General features: G+C 41.9%; 1 protein-coding gene across 6 annotated transcripts in view; it reads right to left on the minus strand.

Annotated features, from left to right (window-relative positions):
- Positions 1-8845: 8845 nt before the first annotated feature.
- CNTN6 (contactin 6) overlaps positions 8846-14038 on the minus strand; it is a 148299-nt gene continuing 143106 nt past the window's right edge. For all 6 annotated transcript variants that reach the window (XM_063348102.1, XM_063348100.1, XM_063348099.1 and 3 more), the window contains 3 exons: positions 12065-12177; positions 10190-10358; positions 8846-9501 (listed from right to left, as the gene is read on the minus strand). In XM_063348102.1, the coding sequence (XP_063204172.1) occupies positions 9395-9501; positions 10190-10358; positions 12065-12177 (389 nt within the window). In that variant the 3' untranslated portion in view covers positions 8846-9394. The remainder of the gene's footprint in view (positions 9502-10189; positions 10359-12064; positions 12178-14038) is intronic.

Consider the following 14038-nt stretch of genomic DNA (forward strand, 5'->3'; position numbering starts at 1 on the left):
AGTGCAAGGCATGCTATTATTTTATTTCCTTAGAACAACTAATAAGTGAGAGAGCCAGCGATGTATTTATGGCAGGATGTATTTATAGAAGAAATCTTGCAGCGACCGGGGCTGGGGGGGTAACGGGGGAGGCACACACATCCCCTAATGCAGAGAAATGACTGGGAGCTCACACTTATGAACGCAGTGCCATAGCTAAATTAGACAAACTATTATAGGCCCTAGATACCGATGTCTGCTGCTGCGCGCTGCCTACTCCTGCAGAATCACGCTTATGATTTTCCTTCCCAGGGAGAGAGGGAAAATAAAAAACATATTGCTCTCTTCATTACACAGCTCTCTATTTTCGGCTCCTTATATCCGTGTGCGTGCATTTGCGTGGATATATATATAAAAGCTCACTTAGTTACTAACTTTTATTTTTAATTTTCTTTTTTCCTAAGTGCACCCAGCTGCCCTGTGCGTGCCCGGGGGGGTGCGCGTCGCTGCAGGCGATGCTGGTGCCCCACATCTGCACCGACCGCTGCGTCCAGCCCACAGCGATTTCGGAGCTGTCTATTCATTCTTTGGGGGTAGAAATTCCTTCCGAGGAAAAGAATGAAACTTAATCTAAGTCCTTAAAACCAAACTATTCTCTGCATTAAATCCATTACTTAATGGAATAAACTTCCATCTTCTGCCAACCAATCCAACAGGCACAGAACGCGGCATCGCTCGTCTAACAGGTAACTGTGATAGATACGGGCAGAGGGGGGTGTGTATATTAAACAGGAGCAAAAGATTTATTTTATGCTTTAGACTTTAGAAGAAAGCTTCAAAATCTTTGTGTGACTCAGTAGCCTGGGAGAATTTCTGTTAGAGAGCGTCTCCGAACTGGAACAGAGTACGCTTTATAGACGGTCTCTATAGAAGCTATTTCTTGATCTATAATAATTTTACATTACGTATTTCACTAGATAAGGCATATATACAAATATATAAAAAATATAGTAATACTGACTTGTAAACCTCATGCAGAACAGATTACGTGAAATAAGACTAAAAGTGTTCCATCCTCTAGACAATCCTGAAATTTCTTACCACTGCAAATGAGAATGAAAACCGGAATGGTTCAAAAATTTATTCTGAACTGTTCTTTTTGAAAACATTAGAAAGCCCTCATTACTTGCAGTAATGCTGGAGAAATATTATTTTCTAATGTAAACCATTGTGTGTGCTTGTGTGCATCTGCACAAGCTGGAGTGGGAGAAGGTGCAGTAACCAGACACATCACTCGTTACGAGCCGAACAACGCTGCTAAGTAAATGTTTACATGAAGCAAAAGAGGGCATGCGTCAAAAGAAAAACAAAAGTCATAGAATCAGGGACACTGAAAAGAAATACTCAGTTTAATTCTGAGCCACTGGAAAACATATCTCCTGAAAACATCAAAAATCAACATGTTCCTGTAAATGTTTTGCTCTGAAGAAACAGTGCTTTCTGATGAGAAACTGTTTCACAAAATGTTTTCCAACCAGCTTTAGCACAAATACTGCCAATTGTCATCGTGTGGGAACGTGAAGAATACGTTTTACTTCAGCTTCGGTTCCAGCAGTGTGCGGGAAAGGGGCCTCTTTAGCAGAAGCCTTTGAGCCAGAGAAGCGGGGGCGCGGAACGCCGCCTCGTGGGCCGATAGCCCCGGTGTCCCGCTGCCCCCCTCCCGACCCGGAGTAAGCAGGAGCCTTGTTATGAAATGTTCCCGCTCAGGAAAATGGTGTTTCTTCAGACAAGCTCATAAAATCAAATGATGATTGAACTGCCACATTTCTGGATGCTCAGAGCTGATCATTGCTTTCCCATTTTATTTTATTCTTTTTTTTTTTTTTTTTTAATAAAGAAGCAGGAAAACCTGCCAGCTACAGCAGAACTTTTTTTCTACAGCTGCCCACCTTACTCTTTTTCTCTTTTCCTAGGGCTTTAACAATTGATCTGTCCCGCTGCTGTTTCTGTGTTTGCTGTAACTCGGCTATATGGGCATACAGTTGTTTGAAGTAGCTTCTGGCTTTGAGGGCTCGTTTAAAATCAAAGAGGAACCAGCTTCGGCGACCCTCGGTGGCTGGTGCAGGGGGAGAGGGGCAGACAAAATTCATGCTGCGTCTTTCGCTGTGGAGTTTGAGACAAAGTGTTCTCTTTTTCTTTTCTGATTTGCTTCCATATTTCTTCCTCTGGCCCTTCATGGGCCTCCTTCTCCCCCTGCGCTGTTACGGCTCCTGCGAGCTGTGCGAGATTCTCCAGGAGCGTTAATTCCATTTGAAATTTGTCAGCATAAAAGAAGCATCGAATCCTCGGTGCGGGTGCGGGGTGGGGGAATGTGCAGTATTTGATCTATGGGTTTGCCTTATTTGTTTGGTTTGTTTTAAATATTTTAGATATTCTTCAGGATAGATTTGAAGCCTGGGCTGATAGGGAGCCTCCAAACAGAGAGAATTTACCCAGGAGAATATCTGCGTTTGAAGTGAATTCAGTTTTCCAGGCTCCTAATGAAATAGGGAAGTTGCAGGAAGCCGTGATGCTCTGCACGGGCGGTGGGGTGGCCCCGGGGCAGTGACTCGGGCACCATTCGCAGGTGGACTTTCCTGTTCCTCAGCCTGGGTGGCCTCAGAGAGCAGCTCCACCAGGAGCACGGCCGACAGCCGAAGAGAGTATCAGTCAAACCTATCAGGGGCACAGGATCCTTCTTACCTCAACTTGGGAACACTTCAGAACAGCCTTGATAAACGTCAGTTATATTCGCCTTATGGCACTGTAAAGCAAATCCGTATCCCAACTGTGTGTGCTGCAGATAGCACTGACTATTCCTAATACAGCAGGAAAAAGAGCAACATCTCATCCATTGAGGAAGACCTTGGGATGCCTCAAGCCTTTCCTCCACAGGAGCCCATCTGAAGCTCCCCATCTCTTGCTGGACGAAGGGGACAGGGAAGGTAGCTTTAGAAAGAGCAACAAGCTCTGAAGAATGCGTTCACCCTTTGATATTATCAGAATGAACAGCAGTTTAATCCTCTTCTTCAAAAGTCAAACGCCTGCTTGTCTTTTTACCAGCCGAACCTTCCATCGCTATGACGTTGGGCTGGATTTAGCCCAGCCGGGGCAATATCGTAGGGGTTAAGCCTTGTAACTTCTTTCCTTCTGCTCTGTCTCAGCGTTTCTCTCCTACTTTTCTCCGCTAGAAGCAGGAATACAAAAAAAGTACTCCTAGCCCAGCCAGTGGATGATTTTTATCAGCTCATTTTAGTCAATAAAGAAAGAAGTCAATCACTCCTGGAAAACAGCACTTTCCAGTACTGTATATACCCGGCCAGTACAATCACAGAATAAATCAATAACCACATTAATCAATACGATGTAAACTGCTGATCTCTGTGGATAAATTGTCCTGCTGTAAGAAGGCTTTCAAATAAATTCTAAACCCACTCAAACTGCATAGGCTTTAAATCTACTAAGGGCAGTGGGACACGCGAAAGATTTGTGCTGTTTCTCTTTAAACTCTCTGGGATAGCAGGGCTGCGGGATAATGTAATTAAATCATGCTAGCGGTGCTCACACACTCTCACACACAAAGCCTACTTCAACGAGAGTCCCAGAAAATATCCCTTCACTCAAATCTGCCGGCAACAGGGGACTTCTGGCGTCGTGCGACATCTCGGGAGGAAAGGCCAGGCTGAACGGGACGGGGCGGACTGAGAAGGGAAGGCTGAGCTGAAATCTGGTTATTTTACAGCCCCGAGAGCCATAGGAGATTATGCTCCTCTAGGCACCTCGGTTTTTTATAAAACCCTGAACCTAAGCATCTCATTAGTGGTCCCGTGGTCCCATGGTCCCACGCAAGACCACTGGTGGTCATCATAGTGGTCCCATGCAAGACCACTGGCAGAGACTACGGGTACATTGCATGTAAGGGAAAAACTGGGTTGTGCCTAAAGAAAATACCAGGGAGTGTAGCAATAAGACGAGGGGGAATGGCTTTAAACTGGAAGAGGGGAGATTCAGATGAGATCCCAGGAAGAGATTCTCTGCTGTGAGGGTGGTGAACCCCTGGCCCAGGTTGCCCAGAGAAGCTGTGGCTGCCCCATCCCTGGAGGGGTTCAAGGCCAGGTTGGACGGGGCTTGGAGCAACCTGGTCTGGTGGGAGGTGTCCCTGCCCAGGGCAGGGGGTGGCACTGGGTGGGCTTTAAGGTCCCTTCCAACCCAAACCGTTCTGTGATTCCATGATTCTACGAAGCTGGACTCGCAGCAGCAGCGTGACTTGCAGCAGGTTGTCCCTCTGCTCCAGCCGCGCTGCCCTGTGTGTGCATGGCTGGCAAACAAGCAGAAGGAGATAAACAGGAATATCATTTGTGAAAATTTCTGCCAGGCTCTTCACCGTGGGCCTGAACCTGTTGTGGCAAAGGCAATTGCTAGGAGGCGATGGTAGCCATGAATTTGTACGTAGCATTGGTAGGAATGCAGAAGGGATGTGCGCAGGTGGTGGGTATGGGCTGAAGGGAGATTTCATGCTTTAGCAGGTCAGGGTCATACTCAAGTGCAAAAGTTCTAGAGACTTGAAGGTATCTTGTGAAAAACTTGCATATTACAAGGGGTCTTCTAGTACCCTTCTCTCAGAATTATTCCAATTTATCCTCTAAGGATGGGAAATACTTGTGACCGTTTTTCAGTAGTGAACTATATTGGCATATATAGAATAGGTTAACTAAAGAAATGCTACGTAACAGTATTATTAATATGACATTTTAATTGTTACATCAGACATATCTTCAAGCACTAAGTGCTAGGAACTGATAAAAAGAAGAAGTTCATATTAAAAAAAAAGCCTGAATGATTGACGCCATTTAGAGGCCTTTATTGTACCATGCTGTCAAAATGTCCAACTGACCTTTTCTACATGGTAAATTTCTCCAAGAAAGATTTTATACAAGCTATTTTAATAGCTCCGATTCCCCTCCCAAATAGTTTTTGGATTAGATAACGGTCAGAGCAAGAGAAATGCCAAATCCTACTTTGAGGATGACCAGGGGCATCATATACAAAGTCTCTGCAACCTTACTTAGATTTTTAGATAGATGGATCTTTCAGAACGCATCATTTGCCGTTCTTTCACACTTTCAGCCCCTAACAACCCCGTAAGTGGCAGCCCTCCGTTAATTCGCACTCAGTAGCAGAAGGCAGCACACAGATACTACCTCGGCTTGACAGCTGGACCACTCCTTGGCATAAATAATGCCGGGACTGCGAGGCGATGCGCGTTCCCACACTACCTGTGCTTTGAAGAGCTCACCATTCTCACAGCAACATTCCCACAGTCCGCTGCTAATATTACCACACCTCGACCCACGTTCACCCAAAGGCCACATTGTGGCATAGGCACTTGAAACCTAATATTCATGAGCGCCGAGATGCAGCAGCTCTCTGGCACTTGGAGGGAAATTGGCGGGGACGGTGCTTTGGAAATACCAGTGCCGGAGGGGATCAAAGGCATCGGTTTATTCAGAGTAGGACAAGTTTTGCCCAGGGAAAGGCAAAGGGCAGTTCGATGTGTGCTCCCTGAACAGACAAAATTCTGTGGAGGGGCGTAGGGAGGGAGGCAGGATCCCCAGGCATCAGCCCATGGCAGCCCAGTGCATCCCCAAACCTCTCGGAGCAGACGAATTCTCTCTCAGGCAGGCTCTGCAGATCATTGGGGGAAATTCTCTGCAACTGCAATACAGTCAGATATTAATAAAATCCTTTTTCTGATTTTACAACATATTTATACGTAAGCGTGATTTAGAGTCCTGCATCAAGTCGTCACCAGGGCTGCATTCCAATGACCTGCAGAAAACACGGGGTGTTTCTGCACTTCAGGATAATGTTGATTTAGGGGCTGGTACAATAGCACACATGGGCTATTTTATTTAGTTTCTTGGCATTTGTATTCAAAAATTGCCCTATAAAGATGGGAGAAGGCATTAAAAAAAGTTTAAATGCTCTTAAATCACAAAGAAACATTGTGTTTAGAGTGAATGGAAACATTTGGATAGACTCAAAATTGCTTTTTTCATGGAGAAATATTTTGTTGATGTGTTAAATTTAAAATGAAAATCTCTGACAGTGGCTCTTTTTCATTTTTTGGTACTTTGCCTCGGTTATGAAAATGAAATAGGTATTACTCTTCCAGCTACTTGAAAACTTTGGCTGGTCTGTGATTTGATCTGGTGCCTCTATAACCTGGTAAAACTGGGCCCACGGCTCTCTGTATTGGGCACCTTTAAGTGGTGTTTTTAATTCAGCTTCCTAGTTGCTAAAAATCAGGAGCTTTGCAGAGGTTTTTTTGTTGTTTTTTGTTTTTTCCATTTTGACTTATGGTTTTAGAGGATTTACACTGTTGCTATTTTGAAACTTCTTCGTGCAACTCTGAGTGACAAAACTATTTTTTGACCCTTTTTTCTTTTAATGAAAGCTGCCAGTCACCTGAACTCTTTCTATTTCACCATCAGGGGCTTTAACAATATTTTCACGTAACAAGATTTTCACTGCTTTGGGCAGCTCAGACATCAGTTCATCCTGGTGAAACACCAGAAGAGAACTGGGGAGCTGAAGAGAAGAAAATGAACCTGCAGGAGTTAGAGGGCTACACTGATTTAGGGAGGATGGGGGAGCTAACATTATATGTCTATTTGAAGATATTCTCCTTAAGACTGCTTAGAAGTTCTGCTCCCAAGGCAGAATAGTCTCTCCCAAGGCACTTGTGCTCCAGCTCTAAGGGAGTTCCGCAAGGGAATAGCTTCATTCACATTATTGGTTGACCCAGGTTGTCCCTTGCTTTAAAAAGGGCCATTCCCATGGGGAAGACAAAACAGGACCAACGTAGAAATTATGAGGTCAAACACTGGAGACATGAAGAGCCTGATTTTGCAAAGTTTCTTCTACAGTGAGAAGAGCAAAGAACATCAGGAATGCATACAGCAACGAAAACAAATCTGAAGAAATGATTCATTGTTTAGTTTGGCTGCAAAGAAAAATGTTTTTACTTCATTAGGATATTATCAAGACTTTTTATACCACATCCACTTCTTCCTAAACTGTTCTCCTCTTTTGAAAGCTACGTTAAACCTCTTCCTAATAACTCCTGTGATTAGCATCTTTGTAGAAATCCCAGAGGACAGGCTTCTAAAAGTGGCATTATATTTCTAGAGCCTCCCTGTAATTAAGCATCTATCAGGCCTTCTATTCAGTCGTACATGAAACTGCTCTGCAGAAAATCTCTCTTCGCTTGAATAAAAAGAGCTGTTTTGTTTAAACTTAGGAGAAGGCTTGCACTTATGTTATACAATATAAGAGGTTTAGATACAGTTTAACTGGGAAAAAATAATGTACCCATTGCTTAACAGACAGAAGAAGGTTTGCGAGTGAGCTGCCGTGGCAGAGGGCAGCTCCAGCTAGAGACCTGCTGGGATGCAAAAAGCTCCACCAAATAGTGGTCAACTCTGTGAAATAGCTTGTTGAACTCAATACAGGGATTATTAAGGTGATCAGGTGTAGCTGATATCCTATTTGCTTACCCACAGTAAAGGAAAAAGCCCAGGTTTCAACAACCTTCAGTGAGACTGCAGCTGCACAGCCATGAGAACCCGAAACACATGCTCTTTGGCTTTGATAGTGTCAACACAACATGCAGATGTTTAACGGTGAACGCAACCCCAGGTGAAACACCTTGTCCTAGGGACTTAATATCCTTTTCATCCTCTGGAGTCCTTAGATCAAAATTAGACATTGTTCTGTAATGCGTGCTTCCGCAGTGTTTTTATCAGTTACGATTTTATTTGATTTGGGTGTGTGAAGCTCTCCCTGGAAGTCCAGCACACAGGGCTCCAGGAGTAATCTCAGGTACCAAAGTTCCGGTAGCTTCTTATATACCTATATATATTCCTATATATATTTGTCAGCTTCCTATATACCAAAGTTTTGGTAGCTTCCTAAATGTGACTCTTCCTGTAGAGTCGCATTTTAGACTCTCTTGCTGCCAATCAGGCCTCTCATACCCATGGAGAAGAAACACATTCAAGACGCTGTTTGAAGGAGCATCGTGCACAGATGAACCTCTATCCTTTTGCTTATCCCTGTGTTTACACACCCCCATCCCCATTTAAACCTTCTTCTTTTGAAAAATATCAGGGGGTATTTGATTCACTTGTAGTTAGAAATGGTTACAAAGATGACACAACACGCATTTGGCAGTGGTGAAAAGAAAATATACTTCAGAGTGAAGTGGGAAGGAAGAAAAGGTCCCCCAGTAATGATATGAGACAAAAAACCACCTTCTATCAGATGTTGCCGAAGTTGACACGAGTGTGACTTCCCATTTTGAGCTGTAGCTACTGACTTGAAAGCCATGCTCACTCTGGTGTTTAATTTGTCATTCTAATAACTGAATAGATGGAAGGGCTAATTAGATACTTTTATTTATATTTCAAGATAATGAAAATCAATGTTCTTCTCATTTACCTTCATACCCGGCCCAAAGATGAATCGTCACTTTCAAGCTACGGCAAAGAATAACGATATCAGATGAGGGAGCAACTGAACCTGCTTGAAGACAGAGATATTTCCATCTTCCTTCAAAAAAGGTATTCAGCATCTCCGCTAGTTTTGTTGCTCAGAATAGTCTTTGCATGAAAAAGTCCTTTAAAATGTGTTTGAGAATATGTAATGCATCTCATATTATAAAAGGTACTGTTTCAGTCAGATCTGGTTCAAGGCTTGCTGATGCCATTGAAAGTTGTTCTATTGAATTCAATGGGCTTTGGGTTGGTACATGTGATGCCTTTTATTTAAGTTTTTCCCTTTTCTGAAGAAAATAGTACAGTATAGCTCATATAATGCATTGTATGACACCCCTTGTAATACAAACCAGTGCCAAAAGTAAACAAATAGCTTTTATTTAATTGAAAGTGGGGTTCTTTTACAGGTTACATTGAAGGAAGTGAAATAAATAAAATTCACATCACAAGCAATTGCAAGTCTCTTCCTCTCCCAGTTAAAACAACTTGCATGGGTCTTTCATGTTTGACGTACCGTTACACTGGAGTTTCAATAACTACTGCTTCTAAAAGATTTGAGACCACTCTCCTTTACAATCTCAAGCTATGTTTGGCACCACTCCATTTAATTAATGCATACACATTTATCCATTAATTTCAAAGCTTATTTTTAAAAATTAATGTAATATTGATACATAATGTTTTCTTAATAATAGACCACTCCTATCTCCCTCCCCCATCCCCACCTTTTTTCTTTATCAGGAATGTTGGTCATGGTGAAGTACTGACATAAAATCTACAGATGGTTTATTTTTAAAAGTCCATGGCTGAACATTGCTTTAATCATCAAGGAGAAGGGTAATAAGAACAGAACTCAATAGCGGGATCCCAGATGTCAATATATGGTTTACCCTCTGGGACATTTTTATTGCTCCAGAGCTTAAACCTGTAAAAATATAAGCACACAAAATTTTCTGGCATAAGTAAATTTGTGTCAAAAAAGCTGTTCTATGCATTCGAGCATAACGGTAATCTTTGTTCTATGTTCAAAATGAAACATTATCCACAAACGTTATTTCTATGTGGGTTTTTTTAAGTTGTAGCAGTGACTCACAAGTATGGTTTTCATTCAGCTTCCCACCCTCCCTGTGAATATCTCCTTTTTGACTAGTTCGTTGCAAAATTAAGCTCCATTTTGCAGGAATAATGAGGTACTTCTGAGAGCAGAGGCTGGACCCTGGGCCACCCCACCCCAGCCTTGGAGCACGGCTGAGGTTCTCCATCTCAGCAGCAGCAGCAGCTCCAGAGCAGAACAAGGGCCGCGTTATACATGAGAGCTGCTGCTTCGACTTTAGCAAGAAAGTTTGTTTCTCTGTCCTTCCCTGAGCACTTCAGGCCAGGGCAGATGGAGGCCTACACTAACAATAAGGTCACATCTACGTGTTGTGCAAAATACCTGCTCCTCTAATTAATCTGAGAGTAGCAGAGTCTAATCTACACGTGCCCAGCATTACAAAGCAATGGGAGAGAGGCCACCTGCGGTAGTGGAAAGTCTGTTAATCTATTCTTCACAGAGGCACACAGATTTCTTATTACGCAATAATATTCAGAGAAAAAAAAATAATCTCACGTACTTGATATTTTTGGAATCCTAATTTCCTCACTGCTGCTGCCATCCCCACCGTCACTGACTGTTCTTATTTCTATCAGATAATCTTCTTCAAATGGTACCAGAAGCTCAGCTGAAGTGTTGTTTGTCTCCAGAATGTGTGTTTTGCTGTGCCTGTTTTGTCTGTACAAAATCTAAGGAAAAAGGGATTAGAAAACAAGAGTTATGTAAATTTTTTTCAAGTTTTAACAGATTTTTTTTGTCTGAGAATATCTTCTGTCATGTCCCAAACTTTTCAGAGCACCATCAGCATCCTGCAGAGTTTAAACTTAATTCAAAACCTAGAAATACATTCTGCAGAATTTTGGGAGGGAGACCACAGCGAGCATTTGCTCCAACTTTGAGGAGGGCCTTTGTCTGCTAGAACTGAAGCTCACCCTGAAAGTGGGGTTAGGAAATCCTTACCCAATACACTTACGCTCTGCTGTTCGTACGGAAGTTAGACACACCTTGAAACGAGACTTCCATCTGTAACATCTTTTAATATCCAGAACTCATCTGACACTGCAGGAACTGAGGTTTCAGTGGGTTTGGGGTTTTTTTAAGTTTTGCCTCGTTGTGGTGAGTGTTTATAGTCAAACAGAAATAGTCAGGTTGGCTTCCGTGTAAAATTACCAGCTGCTAAGGAACACTTGGGACATTGCTTAGCAGTATGTTTTTAAAGACTTCAAGAAAGGACAAGAAAATCGGATAGTTGCATCTGAGATTCCACTTAGGAAGCGCATTTCTACAGCCAAACATGACAGAGGCGGTGCCTGCTTGCACTTAGGTCTTTTCGCTGATGAACCATTGGGCCAAGGTGCGGAGCAGCTTGGGGAGTCTGCACAGGGATCCCACAGACTACAAACGGCTTTTTTCCTCCAAGAAGCCTTTCTTCCTTTCTAGCACATCAATGACAGTGTTTGACTCCTTTCTCTTGACAATCTTTTGACATATTTATGCTAAAAAGAGCAACTGATGACCAAAGCAGAAGGAGAGACGGGGATCATATAATAAATACCGCGGCAAGTACTTAAAGCGCTCTTTCCACATCAAAATGTAATCAGCAAGGGTAGCCTAGAAGCAGGTGGTCAGACACACAGGGAAAATGCTTAATAGTCTAGTTTTAACTTTTTCCCCGGTGTGTGGAGCTACTCAAACACACTCACTAGGGTGTAAGAGAATACCTTCTCAAGAAAGATTGCAAAGTGGGATTTTTTGTGTACTTTTTCTCCCGAGGCTTAAATAAACTTGTGTAGGCACTAAAATGCCTAGGAACATGAGGATCTTGATCCTGAGAAAGTTTCCTCATGTAAGCACTCTCCACCTCCATTTTTACAGTCCTTCAGGAGTAAAAGAGTCTTTCCACAAGTCTTTTGGGGTCAGAGCCACTGCAAGCAAACTTTAAACTAAATTTTCCTTTCCTTAAAAAACAGATTTATGGAAGTGCCTTTTACTTCACTCACGTTCATCTTTATGTATCTTCCTACTTATTTTCAAAGGTACATTTACACCAGAGAGTCAGAACTTTTAAATGTGGTTTATGCCTGTCTTTAAAGCTTGAGAGACTGTTCTCCAGTTCTTAAATACGTGTGAAACTCCTTTCCAAAGAAGATGTGAATGAAAGAATTTTATATGATTACAAGGGAAATGGGACAAGAGAGATCCAGTGTTGAGGACAGAAAATCCCAGCGTTGGGAGAAAGATGTCCTGCTCTGAACCACCACAGCTGTTCTTCCATGTGTATACATGTCAGCCAATCATCTCAGTAAGAGCAGAAAAGTCACTGTTTTCCAGGTACACTGTTTGTACCTCTATTATAAACAACATGTCTGATTAATGAGATAAAGAAATTACTTACTTTGTAGCCTAGCACCTCTGATTCATTCTCCATTGTCTTCACGTGTTCCCAGTTCAAGCAGATTTTGGAATTTGACAGTTTCCAGGCGATGTTTGCCGGCGGCTGACTTGGTGCTTTAAAAAAAAAGATGATGATAATCGCAAGATACAACTGAATATTAATTTACATAGTGTAATTGAATGAGCTGCTGACATGAAAGTAGCAAATGCACGGGTGATTCAAATCTAAAAGAGTAAAAAATATTTTCCAGTCCATCATTGCTCTCGTATTAGTCACAATAAAGATCTATTCATAGTGCAAAACCACTTACTGTGAGAGTTCATTTTCGAAATTAGGAAAAGCCTGACAGTGTCTGACAGTTCAAGTCATATTTGATAGATTTTGTTTAAGTACTATGTTGTTCTTATCTGTATTTTAATGTACTAGAGAATGTTTTGCCGTATGGATTTCAGAAAAAGCTAAAGCTAAGAGCAGAATACAAAAGGCTAGATTTTCATCAGCCATGAGGACAGGCTACAAAGAGCTACACATTAAAGTCTCCATGTGATCCATCATGAAACATTGTAGGATTTTATAAATTCTCGGCACAATAGGCTGAGAGTAGCTTTTCAAAGGCTTTTTATGCCTAAGTGCCAGGACTTTGAAAATTTGCTTATAAGTGACTGAAATCGAATCCTGTGTGAACATGTGAAGTTGAAACTGTGCCTTTGAACTGCATCTCCAATTTAGAACAACACATTATCTCCTTCTTCACGGCGCGTCCTCCCGGACCCTGCCTGGGAGGACGGTGCTGGGGGTGTTAGAAGAAATAAGGTCTTGAACAGAACTAAGAAAAAAAAGGACAGATTTGGAGCAACAAGTTGTGAGTGTCCCAGACCTTTAAAATTCTGGGATCCTGCTATTGTCCCTACAGTTCCTATATATTGATGATTAATGTATGTGACTTGGAAGGTACTGTTGATTTGGTAATATTCCACAATGTCTTTCATATTCCATGGAGACAGAATAAAGTGACGGTGCCTGTTGTTTCATATCTATCCGCTTCGTGACTGTGGAGAAGTTCAATCCATCCCAGCAGCAGGGAAAAGAGGTGTTAGTGGACCACACATGTGAATATAAGCGAATGTCCTTCCATGAGCCATACTGTCAGTGACAGAAAAAGTTCATTTTCTCTTTGAAAGCATTTATATACATTCACATACATAAAACTGCAAATTTACTTAAGTGTCATTTGAAACCTCTTTGTTTTATATAAGGAATTTGGTAACAAAAAACTCACAAGAGACAAAGGATATCAAATGTTGCATTGACTGTGGACTCTGAAAACTCTTGGAAGCTCTCAAAAATGGATGAAAACTGCCTTTTTCAAAGGTCTTTAGCATAGCACTTAAAACCATCTTAATTCATAGTCTTTGGGCTGAAAAAACACCACAGGATGATTTCCAAAACAAAATTAGCCAGGGACCAGAACAGGTGGTAATGTAGCACTTCTCCACAGTGCTATGTTATCCATAGTGCTCCAAATCCATACTAATACCCACAAGCAACAACACTGTGAACAGTTATTCAGCTCTAAGCGTAACAGATCACTTCCTCCACTACTAACTTCTTGTAATCAACAATGTCAAGAATAATAGACGTCTCAAGCATATGCTTAAGTTTATTAAATTAATGTTACTCTCATGTTTTAGGTAACACCTGGCTTTGTTGCTGTACTGAGTTGAGGTTTTATCTTTGCAAAATATTTCTAATATCTATATCTGTTGATGTATGTATTTGTAAAGAAAAAGAACAGCCATCTCTTTAAAGAAAGTAAAGAAACAGAAGAGCTGAGCCTCACAAGAGCTCCTGATGGAGCAGTATGTTCATCATTTCCACTTTCCACAGTAGTTTAAACTTAAACCAGGATATCAACTTAGACCTTAAATTGATCTTAGATAAGTATGTTTCAATCAGAATTGCACCTATGTGGCA

The sequence above is a fragment of the Chroicocephalus ridibundus genome, chromosome 10, assembly GCF_963924245.1.
Source record: "Chroicocephalus ridibundus chromosome 10, bChrRid1.1, whole genome shotgun sequence".
Lineage (NCBI taxonomy): Eukaryota > Metazoa > Chordata > Aves > Charadriiformes > Laridae > Chroicocephalus > Chroicocephalus ridibundus.